Genomic DNA, 17,041 nt, shown 5'->3' on the forward strand with positions numbered 1-17,041 from the left:
TGTAAGCTTGCCATCGTAAACATCAATCAATGCTCTATTAGTGGCTAGGAATGGTCGTCTAAGGATAATAGGAATTTAAGCATCTTCTTCCATGTCTAAGACCACAAAATCCACTGGGAATAAGAAATCGTCGACCTTAACCAAAACATCCTCTACTACACTATGAGGGTAAGTGAGGGAATGACATGCCAACTGCAATGATATCGTTATCAGCTACACCTCTCCTATGTCCAGTTTCTTGTACAAAGATAAAGGCATCATATTAATTGAGGCTCCTAAGTCGCATAAGGCTTTATTTACCGTCAAATTCCCTATAGTGCAAGGAATCATGAAACTTCCAGGATCCTTCAATTTTTGCAATAGCTTTTTCTGTAATATGGCACTACATTCCTCGTTCAAGTTCACCGTCTCGTACTTTTCAAATTTCTTCTTTGAAGACAGCATCTCCTTCATAAACTTCACATAGTTTGGCATTTGTTCCAATGCATCTGCAAAAGAAATGTTAATATGAAGTTTCTTAAAGATATCCAAAAACTTAACAAACTGATCATTTACTTCTTTTTCTGAAAACGCTGGGGATAAGGAATTTTATTCAAATACAACAGGAGAAAGTCCAGAATTACTCCCTGAATTGGATGATACAAAAACATCACCCGTTTTTCCTTGAATTGAGATCAGCTGATGGACTCAATACTACCCGTTCCTCTATCTAGTCTGTCAGAGGATGCATCACATTTTTCCCACTTCTCAACGTTATTGAATTGCACTCTTCCCTTGGGTTTTTCTCCGTACAGTTAGGAAAGCTCTTTTGTTCATCGTATTCAATGTGGCAGCTATCTAGCTAACCTGAACCTCAAGGTTCTTAATAGCTTTCCCATGACTCGTTACCATGCTATCCAGAAAGTTGGTTTTACTCTTGGATTCTTTTATGAAATCCCCAAGCAAAGCCTCCACAGATGGTTTCTTTTCAGAAAAACCTGGAGGTGCCTACAAAATTTTTTTATTATTAGCATAAGAAATTTTTTTCGTGATTTTGCAAACCTAGATGATAATGTGTAGGTAGGTTCATCTGATAGGTATTTTGATAGGCTCCTTGAAAGTTATTAGCTTGGCGTACATAATTTGCCTGCTTAGAGTTAGATACCTCCCGTGAAGTGAGTGAATTACAAGCCGCCATCAATGCAATCGACGATTGGATACCTGTAGCAAGAGATTAATGGCGTAAGTTAAAGTGGCCATTTGCGCCTTTAAAGCATTTACCTCATTGAATTCATAGACACCAGCTGCTCTAGATAGAGACCGTTATGAGGGCCAATCATAACTCATGGCAACCATATCTTCTAATAATGCCCTAGTAGCATCAATAGTTTTTGCAAAGATTGAGCCGCCTGCAGCAACATCCAAGGTGGATTTCGTTGTACTTGTCAACCCATTGTAGAACAACTAGATCTGTAAACAGTCAGGATACACATGTTGGGGACACTTCCACAACAACTCCTTATAGCGTTCCCATGATTTGAATAACTACTTGTCCTCTCTCTATCTGGATGTGCCAATTTTCGTTCTCAATCTTCTCGTCTTTGTAGGAGGGAAAAATTTATTCATAAAATTTTGGGCCAACTCATCTCATGTGGTTATGCTTCCAGTTGCAAGTGACTCCAGCCAGTCTTTAGCCTTGTCCTGCACAGAAAAAGGAAACAATCTCAGTCTAATGGCATCAGAAGAGACTCCATTTATTTTTACCGTCTCGCTAATTTCCAAGAAAGAGTGGATATGCTTATGTGGATCTTCATATGGAGTTCCTCTGAATGCGAGGTCCCGTGCCATCTGAATTAGGTCAGGTTTTAGCTCAAAATTATCGGCATTGATTGGGGCCTCAACTATGCCTATCTAGGTTGTGGGAACAATTGGTTGAAAAAAGTCTCTGATGGTTCTCATGGCTCCCCTAGATCTCCCATGGCGTCAAAATCAACTCTTTGGTTCTTCTTGCCTTTTTCAAAGTCTGTTCAAGTTCAGGATCAAGTAGAACAAGTTCAGCCTGTTGACTTCTTCGCATATAAGGATTCTCCAACCATTAAAAAAAAAACAACAAAAATGCCCAAATTAATATCAACTTAGTCTTAGTAATATTAAGTTTGGGGAAAAAAAAATTTATGCCAGGCTATGACGCCAAAAACTTGATGCGGTGCACAAGTGTACACAATCGAAGTAATAAATCTCAAATAGGGTATCGTCCTCAGGGACCAGCGTGAGCGAAATTTTCCTAAACTTAGCTATCGCAATTCTTTGTTAATTTTATTCAGGTAACCCAAAAGTTGATTTGTATCTATACTATGACTAATGAAAACTCAATCACACACACAATAACAAATTCAGAGCAAAAAGATTCGAGGGTGTTGTTTCAATTAGGGAATATAGTGAATGTGACATGCAATTGATTAAAATTGATAGATTGAGGCTAGAAGTTCTAAAAATCAGGAAATCTTCTCTTGAGCTCAAACCATCCTAATAACTATCCATTGACCCGAATCTCTATTATTGCTTGAATAGTTACAACATTAAGATCCTTCAATCGTACCCTTTATTATTCTAAATTCATTCTCATGCAATTTTGAATAACAATCTAAATTATTAGGTCTAGCTAATTAAACTCTCTCTCGAGACATCTAATTAACTTAGGTTCATTTAATTAATGGCCAGTTAATCAAAAGCATTAAGCACAAATAATTTAGAAATCCATGCAAAATCAATCAACTATAAATTCATTGTTCAAAGTAACATTCCCTAAAATCCACAAATATCCTAAAATAATAGAGTTTAGCCACACATGATTCCGATAACAACCACAAATAATCAATCATTAAAGCAAAAAGTAAATTAACGTAGAAGAATGATCTCCCTTCAATAGGTCCGAATTTCAATCACGATCTCCTTGACTCTCACCACGAATCTCGTGTTGTTCTTCAACAAAATAGTGCAATCACGATCAATCTTCCCGTTATGAACAGCCTAGAGACGATCTTGGATAAACTCTTAACTGAAATCTCGAGTCTTCCACAAAAAACGATCAGAACTGCTGTAATTCGGCTTTTATACAGACTAAAATCACTCAAAATTGGCTCTACCTCTTTCTCCCTGGCGGTGCAACATTGCTATTTATAATATGCTCGCAGCGTTGCAACGCTGGCGTCATGCCAGCCGCGTTTAGAAGTCGTAGCGTTGCAATGTTGCCCTATTCCAAATTGCTCTTGGGTCTGCAGCGTCAAGGAGCAACGTTGCAATGCTCGGCCAACGCTGGCTCCTCTGAATTGCTCTCTAAACTTGCCTCTTTTCTTGATCTCGGGTCTTTGATTTCTTCCTAATTCCATAGTCAACCCGTTATTGCTCAAAATTGGAGCTTTGCCCTAGGTTTTTGCTCATTTTCGCACAACTGCTCCTGATGCTTGGCTTCCTGAAATCACTCAATAAACCATATCAAACCAAACAAAAGCTAGCAATAGTAGCTCTAAATTTGAAGGTAATAAAAGCACTTTTAGATGCTTTTCACGAGCACCATCGTCGTCACATCTGAGTCTACTATATGAGATGTCTAGGTTGGTAATATGTTTTTAAAATAAAAAAGATTTTTCTAAGAAACTGTTTATCTTTGCCATTAGGAAGAACTTCCAGTATCGTGTCGACGGATCTTCTAAGAAGTTATATATTGTAAGATGCGTAGAATTGACTTGCCAATGGAAGGCCGGGGCCATTAAAATGAGAGACTCTGAAATGTTCAAAATTACTAAATATGTTAGTGCCCGCACCTGCCATATGATATTAAGAAAACACGATCATAAACAAGCTAAAAGTTGGGTTATAGCTGAAATAATTAAGTCGAAATACCAAACCTACCCATTCAAAAAACAAACACCACCAGTAAGTGCATGATAAAGTTGGAGTACCAATAACAATTATGATTAAACAAAATTAACAAACCTGGAATGCAAATGAAAATCCATATGAGCTGTATGATTCAGACGACTTAGTATTTGTAGGGTTCTTCTTGTACATTGCAACTTTCTCTTTAAGTGCACTTTGTAAGTTACTCAGAGTTTTCATAAATATCATTTAGCCCCAGTTATAGCTACAAAAATTCTCTCACACATCAATCACCCTCAACATGGTCCAGTCCATATGTTACCTTCGTTCCTTTCCCATCATAACCAACTCGATGAAATAGAATATACTCATCTCCATGCATCCTCATCGCTCTCGAACTAAATATCCGGAAAATCCTTGTCCAACTGAGTCCCATTCATATTGGATTTATCGCCCAAGTACAACTTCCTAAGCCTAAGGGCTCTATCCTGATCAAACTCAACTACACATCTGGGCCTATATCTTAAACCCATCACTATATCAAACTCTTCCCACACGAAAGAAACCTTCCTCTCCAGTAAGTCAAAGTTGATGACGTCTTCTCTATCCTCTTGTACCTCCCTCAAAAGAATATAACGACACAGATGCCCAAAAACTAACTTAACATCCAAAAAATGACCACAAACAATATGCCTAAATACATACAACTACTTAGGTGTTAACTTGTTCTTAATATTCGAGACTGTTTTTGCCATATGAAAACAACAAGTTAGGTTTGCCGGAAAATAGTCAAAAGTACGAATCTTAGGCACCAATGTCATCTGTCACACATGAAGGAACTTTAATTATAGAGGACCTATGAGTGGAAGCGGATCGCCCAAACTCCATTGTGAAAGATCTCATACATTTACAGTCATACGAAACAAATTATGCATTAAATCATAAATTACAACATGCTTTGAATTAAATACAAAGGATGAGAGATTTTACCTTTGAAGAACCCTTTTTCAAGTATATCCCTCGATCATTCACCAACGCGTCGAACAACATGAACGCAACGAGCAAGACAATCTCCTTCGAACAGCAACGAGTTGAAACTCGATCTCCAACAGATCAGACATAACCACAATATTATCTTGGTATTCTCGGTGTGAGAATCCAGAAGTGGTGGACTCTGGCTTATTTGGGTTTGAGGGAAGATTTAAAGTGGAGGAGGAGACGATCGAGTAAACGATGACCGTGTCATGTAAAAGATGAAGTCTATCGTATAGAATTGATACTCGATCGTTTAGATGAGAAAGCTACCGTCTAGTAAACTCAATGCTATCGTATAGTCACTCGATAGTTAATAATCTGAACCGTCTTGTCATCTGATATTTTGAAATCAAATTTCATTTTATCCTAAAAATTTCCATAAAACCGTATAATCACCCACTAAGGGTGGTTATTTAAAAAAAAATATTTTTAATTATCAAATAATTAATAAATATAAATAAATATGATAACTAACTTATCATATTATATTTATAACCTATAGTTTTAATATTGCATCATATACAATATATAAACCATAGTTCTTTTGCTTTATTTTATGGCAATTAATATAAATCATATTTATATTAAATTTAATAACTATGAATCTAATTCATAGAAATTATATTTGAATCATATTCAAATATTAGTTCCTCCAATTATGCAATAATGTATCAAATACATTATGTCAATTATATCAACTATAATTGAATTAATTTAATTATATTATATATAATCAAATTCCTTCTTATTAATTTGAAATGTTCAAATTAACCTAAAAATTGATTCTCAACTTGAATCCATTGAGCTACTAGACCAGTGGGTTTCAAAGATAAAAATCCTCGAAAACAAAAAATAATTAATAGTAAAAACTACTTGGTTGATGATGTAAATATTCATGAAGAAATATTCGACATGATTAGTGAGGAAGGTGAAATATCTAAAGATAATAATGAGATTTCAATAAACTATGTCATGACAGGAAAAAGATGAAATCGAACTACTGTAGTTATTGGCAACATTTTTGCGTATAATATTGCTCTTGATATTATATATGAAAATGAGGATCCTAAACCAAAATCTATTAAAGAATGTCGACATAGAAAATATCGGCTTCAGTGGAAAGAAGCAATCGAGACAAATTAAACTCACTTTCAAAGTGATAAGTTTTTGGACTAGTAGTTCGAACACTAAAAAGTGTCAAACCTATGAGATACAAATGGGTATTTGTGAGAAAATAAATGAAAATAATGAGGTCACAAGATACAAAGCAAGACTAGTTGCATAAAGTTTTTCACAAAGACATGGTATTGATTACGAAGAGACATATTCTCTAGTGGTGGATGCAATTACATGAAATATTTAATTGGTCTGACTGTGTATGAAAGTCTGGATATGCATCTTATGGATATAGTCACAACATATTTATATGAATCTCTTGATAATGATATGCATATGATAATCCCATGAGGATTTAAGATACCTGAAACATAGACATCAAATTCTCATGAATTGTATTCAATAAAGTTACAAAGATCACTATGTGAATTGAAACAATTAGGACATATATGCTACAATCACTTGAGTGGATAAAGAAGGATATCAAAATAATCCAATATGTCTGTGTATTTTTATAAAGAAATCACAATCAGGATTCACTATTATAACTGTATATATTGATGACTTGAATATAATTGGAACTCTTGAAGAGCTTTTAAATGCAATAGAATGTCTTAAGAAAGAATTTGAGATGAAAGATCTCGAAAAAACAAAATCTTGCCTTGGTTTACAAATTAAGTATTTAGCAGATGAAATATTTATTCATCAGTCAACTTATACAGGAAAATTTTTGAAAAGATTTTATATGAACAACACACATTCATCAAATATTATAGTGGAAGTCCATTCATTGGATATAGAGAAAGATATATTTTGACCTCGAGGCAATAATGAATAATTTCTTAGTCTTTAAGTAGCATATTGTAGTGCAATTGGTGCACTTATGTATCTTGCTAATAATAGAATTCTATATATTGCATTTTCAGTAAATTGATTAGCTATATAGTTCTTCTCCTACAAAAAGACATTGGAGCGGAATTAAGCGTATACACCGTTATCTTCGAGAAACAACCGATATAGGTTTGTTTTATTTAAATATATCAAAATTTGACCTAGTTGATCATGCAGATTATGAATATTTATCTGATCCATACAAAGTTAGATCTCAAAGAGATTATCTGTTCACATGTGGAGGAACTGCTATATCATGGCAATCACCATAACGACCACTTCCTCAAATCATACTGAATTATTGCAATTCATGAGGCTAGTCGAGAATGTGTATGGCTAAGATCAATGACTCAGTACATCTGTGAAACATGTGACTTGTCTTTTAATAAAGATCTTCAAACAATATTATATGAAGACAACACAACTTGCATAACCCAAATCAAAAGAGGATATATTAAAGGAGACGAACAAAACATATTTCACCGAAGCTTTTCTACACTCACGATCTCAAAGAAAATGACCACATCACTGTATAAGAAATTTATTCGAAGGATGATTTGGCAGACTTATTTACAAAGGCATTACTAACCGCAACTTTTGAAAAATCGATGCACAACATTGGAATGCAGCGACTCAAATATCTTAAGTGATGTTTTCACGGGGGTAAATATATTGTATTTTTTTAGGAGTATATAGTGGAGTATATATTATGTGAAATATGTACTATTTTTCCTTCACTGAGGTTTTTTCCAATTGAACATTTCCTAGTAAAGTTTTAACGAGGCATATTTCATATATTTATATATAGGAGTATTATAAATATTATACAAATAAATAGATACCCATTACTTAGTGCCCGAAAAGTCATGTATCAATATTCATGTTGTCCACGCGCTTTGCAGTTATTCATGTTTGGTGTTCATATAAGACCACATCCTACTTGTCACTTTGCCTATAAATAGTGGTATTTGGCAGATATTAAAATCACACACATTGATCACAAATCCACCTCAAATTTCCACTATGTTTTCATATTATTAATTTTTTATAATTTTAGTTATTTTATTTTATTACTATATTATATTTTCTCCATTTCACACCGCTGTGAATATTTAATACCCAATATCTCAATTTTCGATCATTGATGAGGAGCTACATCAAATTCATTTGGACGCTATATTTTGTACTATCCGTAGCATTTTCGCCTTTATAAAACCCTCTCCCTCTCTCTCCGAGCCACTTTCTCTCTCAGTTTACATTCGCCGCACGACGGTCGACGGCCTGCTGTTCGTCGGTTCTCAGATTCGCCGGCCTGCTGTCTACTGGTTCTCTTTCGTTTGACAGTGCCGGTTTCCTTCTGTTTGAGCGTTCACTTACGTTACCCACGACCTGGTGGACCTTGAATCGATTTACCCACTTCGTTCGGGTTGAGCAATTTGGAACATTCTACAGCTAGGAATTGAGTCTCTTTGGTGAGATTTTTATGGTTAACAATCACCTTTAATCCTTACCCAGTTTGATTAATTTTTTTTTTGGAAATTTCTTTGCACAGTTTCAGCTTGTTTAGCTTAAGGGGCTGCCTTGAGAAAAGTTTGTTATGTTCAAACAGTCCATTTGAGGTCGAAAGGCGACTTTGAATAAAAAGTTTGGGCAATTCTTTAAGGTCTTTTAGAATTAATTTTAAAAAGTTTCGGTCATTCTTTAAGGTTTTTAAGAATAAATTTACAACATGTAGGTGGGTACTAAATGCTGAAACTAAAGTTATAATACATGTAGTAATTACGCAGTCAAAGTCCAGTCTCTCCAAATATCTCTCTTCTGTTAAATGCCGTTTAGAACAATATCAATATACTCATGCTTCATGCAAGTCACTTGTTGTTGCACGTTGTGATACTTGCAGATAGCTTCGAATGTCTGCATTTGCGAACCCCAATCCTAATAAATCCTTTGAGGTAAGCTGTTATTGATGTGTGCTTTGTGGGTTGTAGATTTTGGATTTCCACTTAATTTGTAAATCAGTTCAATGCTTAGTTTTGCGTGGTTTAAACTTACATGTTTCTTTCTAAATGTCTGTTTTTAGGTTGCTCAGCCTCCCAGTGATTCTGTGTCGAGCCTTAGTTTTAGTCCAAAGGCCAATCACTTGGTTGCGACTTCATGGGATAATCAGGTCCTTTTCTTTTCCCTCTTTTTTGTGCTCTTACTTGCTTATTTAATCATTATTTTTATTCCTATTCAGATTAGGGGTTACTTTTATGAAAGTTAGGAAGTTTTGACTGCTATTTTCAATTGGTCCTTTGGATGTTGTGCGAATTAGCTAAGAGAATGTCAAACTGATATATAGCATTCGAGGTCTATGAATTCCATAATTTCATATTTAATGGCTTCTGCAGGTTCGTTGTTGGGAGATAATGCAAAATGCAGGTAATGTTGCCAGTACGCCTAAGGCTTCTATATCCCACGATCAACCGGTATATAACAATTTCGTTTTGATGTTCTAGTTTAATTAGAATTTTGTTGCTGTAAGATCCAAACGTGGCTAAGTTATTTTGCATATTACTTTTTGGCTTAGGTTCTATGCTCTGCATGGAAGGACGATGGAACGACTGTATTTTCTGGAGGCTGCGACAAACAAGTTAAAATGTGGCCCCTATTGGCCGGTGGTCAAGCCATGACTGTAGCCATGCATGAAGCACCCGTCAAAGAAGTTGCATGGATCCCCGAGATGAGCCTATTGGTCTCTGGAAGTTGGGACAAGACATTAAAGTAAACGCTAATTTGTTTATTCTTAATTTATCTTTAAGTAATTTGAACATTTTGTGACATTCATATATTCTCTTCAATACAAGTAGCACAGTTTCACGATTAAAGCTCAGTTCGTTATTGTGGAACATCAAAAAACATTCCGAGTCAGTTTCACACAATTTGTCTCACTTGCCTGTTTTGATCTTTGTTTCATTCATTTATGTGGGCACGTGTTTGTTCATGTCAAGGCACGTGTAAGCCAGATATGTGGCTTTGACCTCTGCTTTTTTATGGTATACTCACTTGATGGTATGAGTTGATGTAGTTTGAGTGTGAGTTTTTCCTCAAATGGTTGTTCCTTAATTTTTACTTGATGGTATGGGTTGATGTGTAGTATTGCTCCTTAATTTTTTCCTCAAATGGTTTCATTGTGATATGTTTCATCCTAAGAATAACTATGAGTGTGATTGTATTTCGTTTTAGCATGAAATCATATGTTGGATCATTTTAATTAGTCAGATTCATCTCATTTTGAAAGATGATGTTGCTGGAAACCAGCGTGTTCATATCCATGAAGCACCCTACTCTCTCTCTCTCTCTCAGCATTTGCACTTGCTTTGATATTCTGGGACTTGCACCATTCCGGTCACTTGTTAATACGATGAAAAGTATCAAATGTGCCCTTCTGAGGCAGACAATTTGTCATTTTTTGGTCTTCATGTTCACCCTTTGCCTTCTGTTTGTCTACCATGTGGAAGAGTAATCATAGATAGTGGTGAATTACCTATGTGTTCTTATTATGATGAAACTTCTTTTATGGTTTTCTATCAATTCAGGTATTGGGATACAAGGCAGCCAAACCCAGTACATACACAACAACTTCCTGATCGCTGTTATTCAATGTCAGTGAGACATCCACTAATGGTAGTTGGTACTGCGGATAGAAATCTCATAGTATTTAACTTGCAAACTCCTCAGGTATTGTTTTCTATTTTTCCTATCATCTCTCTCTATCTCTGCCTCTAATGTAATAGCTGAAGTTGTGTATAATATTATGTAAATTTCAGTTTTTAACATTTGTTTATGGGGTCTTTCTGACTTCTTTTAAATGTTAATTTCTTTTATCTTTCATATTTCAAGTCTAATACAGTTAAGTGGTGACAGAGTGAATATAAGAGAATTGTTTCACCCTTGAAGTATCAAACAAGATGTGTAGCTGCCTTTCCTGATCAGCAAGGTTTTTTGGTAATATGTCCATCCCTTGCATTAATTTGTTTAAATGTTTGCCTTCCTTCATGTATAATTCTTTTACTCTATCTTGATGATACTTTAGTTACTACTATTTCAAGGTTCTTATTTCTTTACGGAGTCAAATAATTTTACTCATATTGTGAAATTGCTTGATCTGATTTCATTAACCATTCCAGGTTGGTTCAATAGAGGGAAGGGTTGGTGTCCATCACCTTGATGAGTCTATGGCAAATAAGAATTTCACTTTCAAGTGCCACAGGGATGGGTCTGAGATTTATTCTGTCAATTCCTTGAACTTCCATCCTGTAAGTTTAGAATGTATTACGTTATTTATTTTTTGCAGCATATAGAGATCCAAGAAACTCCAAAATCTTAACACAAAATCCCAACAATACATCAACTAACTCCTTCAAGATCAAAGGAAACCTACCTACCAATTAGTGATCAGTGGATTGAATGAAATTTGTGTGTGTGTGTGTGTATGTGGAGTTCAAATCCTGGATTTTTCTACCTCCAATCAAGATGAGTGCATCAATTAGCTGCTAAAGATTACAAGCTTCCTTCACTTATCTCAAACATATCCAGTGATGATCATCCACCATCGATGGCTCGTGCCTCCTGATCTTTTAGTTTTAGTAATACTTTCCAAAATCTTCTTTTCCATGGATTCTAAGTTCTAACCATCACATTGTGCCATTGGTTATTTGGCCCTATAAGGAATCTCTAAACCATTTGGCCTATGAAAATAATTGTTGTTCTTTTTTAAATTACCAACTCTCAACTGTCAGTACACAAAAGCTTTGCAATCATGTTCCAACCAACTGTTTACTTGACCTTTTCTTTTCATGTTAGGATCCCTCCTAACAAGAACAAACTCAAGAATACAAAAACCGAACAAGAGAATTGAAAGATAGAATTATATTGCAATATAATGAAGAAATTACATTGCAATATAATGAAGAAATTACATTGCAATATAATGAAGAAATTACAATATACCTCAGGGTTGAGAAATCCTCTCCCAAATTCCCAATTAGGAAATCCTCACATAAAATTCTTCATACCTTCCTAACACTCTCACTCCTATTTATAGCAATATTCAGGAACTAATTTTCCATTGAATTACTCTTGTACCCCTTACTAATACCATACTAATATTCTACTAATACCCCTATTATTTCTATAGCTAGGTGTCTTACAATACTCCTCCCTTCGAAGACACCTTCTCCTCTAGGTGTGCTTACAAAATACAATCACAAAATTGGGCTTGTTCTTACTCACTTTTTTTTAATGCAATAAAAAATTTGAACTCTCTACCAGCCCCAGCCTCCTTGGAAGAAATTGTCTTTAGCCTTGGAAATCCTTTGGACTGTAGTGATTTCACTTGCATTCAGCCCATTAAACAGCCCATGACCACATAAACTTCTATAATTGTCTTTCTTCTCACAAGGCACGTGATCCCATTTGACAAGTTGTATATCCCTGGGCCAATTTCCACGCCATTTATATTGGTATTTAATTTTTAGAAATTTTCCTTAATGGGCTAGGCCCATGATCCATATGCTGGTCCAAACCCTTCTGAGCCCATACCTCATCTTCCATAAAAATAGCAACTAGCTTCTTGCAATTCCAGCCCATAATCAGGCCCAAAATCATGCTGTCACTTTGTCCTTTCCATGTACCCACCTCCAGCCACGTTTTCCTTCCAGCCCTAGAAATAAATGGGCTTCCATTAATTTTCTCGACTTCAGTCAATAATGCAGCCCAAGAACACAAAATCTGGCTAAGGTATTTTTATTCTCTCCAGGCACGTGTCTACAATTACTGTTGCAATTTTTTTTCCAACCACTGGGCCCACCAACTGACACTTCACGTGGGTAGAGAATTTTTCCCTCTCTTCGAAAATTTTCCTTTTCCCACGCCTTCTTCTCCTTTGGTAGCCCGTTCCCTACTGCAAATTTGGACACCACCTTCGCGAAGACTTCTGGACATGCTTGTGACTTCGCTGCCACCTGCATTCCCACAACCTCCATTCGTGTGTCTGCTCGTCCACCTCCGTCGCACAACATCTCCACCTCCTTTTCCTGCAAATGGTCTTCTCGATTGCAAATCTTTTTCTCTGTCTGACTGGCGATGTTCGCCCTGATGCCTTTCTTCCGCCACGACTTTCCCCCTCCATCTTTTCCCACTGTGATCCAAAGCGACTCTGCTTGTCGGTCTTTTCGCAATCCCAATCCATGAACCATTGGCTTCTTCTCCCTCCATCTCGGCCAACCATCCTCTGCATCTTTGAGCATCGACAATTTCTTCAATCGCCCACCATTGGTCGCGGGCGTTGATTTTTCGCCAGCTTTCCTCCTCGCTTTTTTGATCATGTGTTCGCCGTTAGGTGCTCCTTCCTTCGTTTCTTCTTCCGATTGCCATGTCGCCTTCTCATTAGTAATGGTTGACCCCTTTTCTCCGATGCTTCTACCTCCTGTGATCGGCATTTCCACTTCCATTGAGTCCTTGTCTCTGACCATCTCACCCCTTGCCACCGACGATAGACACGAATTATCAGGTTTCTCTTCTTCGATTTCTCCATCTTCGAGTCCTTATTCTTTTTCTCTTCCTTCTTTTCTTTTGTTTCTATCAACTGCATCTCTTTTATCTTTGGTGTCCATTTTCTCTCAACAAAACTTGCTGGAACAAGCACCATTCCTTCTTCATCACTGCCTTTCAACGTTTCAGAAGATCCTTCCACAAATAAGCTTTCCATTGGAAGCTCGTTGGAAATTTCAGATTCAACTCCTGCCACAAGCATTTCTTGTTTTTTTGATCTTTTCTTAGCCGATTCTTCTTTCTTTGCTTCCATAGCTACTAATCTCCTCTCTTCTCTTTCTCTATCTCTTTGCAAAGAATCCTTGGGCCTTTGTTGCAATGCTTTCATGTCTCCCTGTATTTCTTCCGTATTGGTTTGCAAACATCTAACCCTCACGTTGTTCAACCTTCTCTTTTCTCCTTCTCGCTCGATTTCTTCAATCTCCCCTTGGACTTTCAAAACATCCACAATCGAGGTTGAGCTCTTGATCTCACCCCTTGAGCACCGATACCTATTGACTACCATTGATAACTACTTGACATTCTTGGCCATTTCTTGCACCAAGCCTTTAAGCTCTGAAATATCTCTTCCAACAACATCCACCCTCTCTTCCCTTGTTTATCGAACCATTCTCTTTTCTCCTCTTTGGGTTTCTTGAAACTTCTCCTGGATTTCTCTTTCAATTCTTTCACACTTGCAATCTGCCATCCATTTCCGCATTTGCTCCCATGTCCATGGAGTTTCTCCTCTCTCTGCTGCCTCACGTTTATGATCAGCAGTCCATTTACGCAGCCGTTCCCATGTCCACGGTTCTTGTTCCCCCATTGCGAAACTAAATAAAAAAGAGTACCCAAGAAGAACAGCTCTGATACCAATTTGTTAGGATCTCTCCTAACAAGAACAAACTCAAGAATACAAAGAACAAACAAGACTATTAACAGGTAGAATTATATTGCAATATCATGAAGAAATTATAATACACCTCAACACATTCTAGAGGGCGGAGAAATCCTCTCCTAAATTCCCAATTAGGAAATCCTCACATAAAATTCTTCACACTTTCCTAACACTCCCACGCCTTCTATTTATAGCAGTTATCAATAACTAACTTTTTATCGAATTACCTTTATACCCCTTAGTAATACCATACTAATACTCCTATTATTTCTATAGCTAGGGGCCTTAGACTTCATTTCCCCTCTGAAGAAATACACTCGATCCTTTCCATTCTACCACCTTGCCATAACTCCGCCCCCTCCCCCCTGTTGACTATTTTTAAAATGACAAGTACGTTTTTCTTATCGGTGTGCTCTTGGGGTGGTTATTAATTATTTTTCTGAATGTAAGTGATTACCACCTAGCAATTAAGTTTTGTTTGCTGTATGTTGATCAGTGGTTCTTTAATCTTGCTATTTATTGAACCACACTTTCTTTCAGGTGCATCACACTTTTGCGACTGCAGGGTCGGATGGTGCTTTTAATTTCTGGGACAAGGATAGCAAACAGAGGCTGAAGGTGCCTCAGATCTTTATTAGATTTTTAACTTTATAACCCTTACTCTTTTTCCATATTTACAAAATAGCTTGTGGTTGCATGGGAACTACGTTTAGAAACAACTTTCTGACACAACTTGTTTGGTGGGATAATGCTCCAAAACAAACTGCCCCTTAGTTTGTGGCTCAATTTAATCTTTTATATTAGCTTTATGAACAGAGATCAGTATGTTAATTTATGACAGCATTAAATTGAGCTAAAAACTGACGGGAACTTAATATGTATTGATGTACTTGAGTTAAATGAACCTGTGCAATACCTTCAGTTCAGCACACACTCATATATATATATATTGGCGGTGTTGTATGCTTAAAGATCTATATTAACACGAGGGATAAAAGGAAAGAGAGAAAAATTGCAAGAACGTGTCTGCATATAATTTGTTTTAGTTTTACGATTAGTTACTTCTATAATAAAAAAGTTAAAGGAAAATTATTTGTCCTATCTCTCAGCACCGAACTCCAGAAACTGTATATCTCACGCCCACATAAACTGTTCTATGTAAGTGTGTGACTTTAATGTGCCAGATAATACCACCTTTTTCTCCGATCTTATCAACATCTTGAAAATTCATGTCCAAAAAAAGTTTACATCTTAATAATATTTTGAGGATTGATCTTAATGAATGAATAGTGAATGGTTATCTTTTTTTGCTTTCAGGCCATGTCACGGTGTAGTCAGCCCATAAGTTGTAGCACTTTCAACCAGGATGGGTCGATATTTGCATATTCAGTACGTTTCACTTTCCTTCCTTTATTTATTTATAATAATAATAATTTTTTTTAATTGCTGATGCTTGCTGACCACCTTCCCCTCAAAAGGTTACACGAACACCTATCATAAACCGTTGTTTTCAACATGTTTAGCAACGTGCATTACATTAGGTTATATTAGTCATTCAATGTTAGGTTTAGTAATTGTTACCAATAGACTTCGTGGGTTGAGGGTTTGGAAATAGTAGATAAACATTTCAAATAGTTCGGAAGTGGGGCTTAGGGGATGGCTCCTGAATTTCCTCATTATCTTTTTCTTTGTTCCCACTACAATGTCTCTCTTTCATTTTGGCAAATTCCTATCACGCCTCAACCCAACCATCTTGATTGAAAATATTTTAGACCCTAGTGGGTGCAAGCTGTACAAATACCTTGGTGTTTCATGCCCGTCACAGTTACCGTTATACATATGATATGGTGTACCGTAAGCAAACTGCGGGAATCCTTCTGTTTATGTTCTAAAGAACGTTAGGAAGAAGTTGTAAGTGAGCTGAATTCAACATGTGGAATTTGTGTAGGTGTGCTACGATTGGAGTAAAGGGGCAGAAAATCACAACCCAGCAACAGCAAAGACTTACATTTACTTGCACCTTCCGCAGGTATGGTGTGCATAATATTATTGTTTCTCTTTTCCCTGTACTTGTTTAGAATGTTGTTGGAATATGAGAATTTTGCCTTTTTGGATGTAGGAGGTCGAGGTTAAAGGCAAGCCTCGAGTTGGGGGCGGCGGAAGAAAGTAGTCACTGTAGAATCGATTGCATATTCCCCCCTTTACATGTATCTTTGTTCTTTAATGTCAAATTACTAATAGGTCTAAATAGGCACTTGCAAAAATCTTGAATATATTTTTAGTTTAGAACGTAGACTATTTTTGTATGATTGGAAAATAGTGAATTTTCAAATACTTGAGAGAGCTACAATTGCGTTTCCTTTGCTAAGAGATTTGTATTTTTGTACCAAGTTGTTCATTAATGGTGATGTTTTTGGTGAGATGGAACCATTTTAATTCGAAGAATAGACCTTTTAGAATTTTGATGACCAAGAGGTTGATTCTGATTGGATATGATTTTTATGAATTATGATAATTCTGCAATCTAGCCTAGTTTTGAACCGGAGTTTACTTTAGTATGCTTTGTAGCCTTGTTCATCCCTCCAGCCGCAGAAAAGATTGGTTTGATAATAATTTGGTTTTTGAAAATTATGTTATTTTTTCTTTACCATTTATTTTACCCTTGATTTT

At 36.3% G+C, this 17,041-nt stretch overlaps 1 protein-coding gene across 1 annotated transcript; it reads left to right on the forward strand.

Annotated features, from left to right (window-relative positions):
• Window positions 1-8,055: 8,055 nt before the first annotated feature.
• Window positions 8,056-16,799, forward strand: LOC120079923 (protein RAE1). The gene is made up of 12 exons (XM_039034379.1): window positions 8,056-8,372; window positions 8,801-8,852; window positions 8,981-9,067; window positions 9,291-9,368; window positions 9,470-9,663; window positions 10,479-10,620; window positions 10,807-10,887; window positions 11,070-11,198; window positions 14,912-14,989; window positions 15,689-15,760; window positions 16,320-16,400; window positions 16,491-16,799. The coding sequence occupies exons 2-12, from the start codon at window positions 8,811-8,813 to the stop codon at window positions 16,539-16,541; spliced, it is 1,035 nt and encodes a 344-aa protein (XP_038890307.1). The 5' UTR covers window positions 8,056-8,372; window positions 8,801-8,810; the 3' UTR covers window positions 16,542-16,799.
• The last annotated feature ends 242 nt before the right edge of the window (window positions 16,800-17,041 follow it).

Source organism: Benincasa hispida, chromosome 6 (genome assembly GCF_009727055.1).
Source record: "Benincasa hispida cultivar B227 chromosome 6, ASM972705v1, whole genome shotgun sequence".
In the NCBI taxonomy this organism is placed as follows: domain Eukaryota; kingdom Viridiplantae; phylum Streptophyta; class Magnoliopsida; order Cucurbitales; family Cucurbitaceae; genus Benincasa; species Benincasa hispida.

Coding starts and splice junctions, on each gene's coding strand:
- LOC120079923 (XM_039034379.1), top strand. CDS start 8,811: ATGTCTGCATTTGCGAACCCCAATCCTAATAAATCCTTTGAG. Junction 9,369..9,469: donor CTATATCCCACGATCAACCG/GTATATAACAAT, acceptor TTTTTGGCTTAG/GTTCTATGCTCTGCATGGAA. Junction 9,664..10,478: donor AGTTGGGACAAGACATTAAA/GTAAACGCTAAT, acceptor CTATCAATTCAG/GTATTGGGATACAAGGCAGC.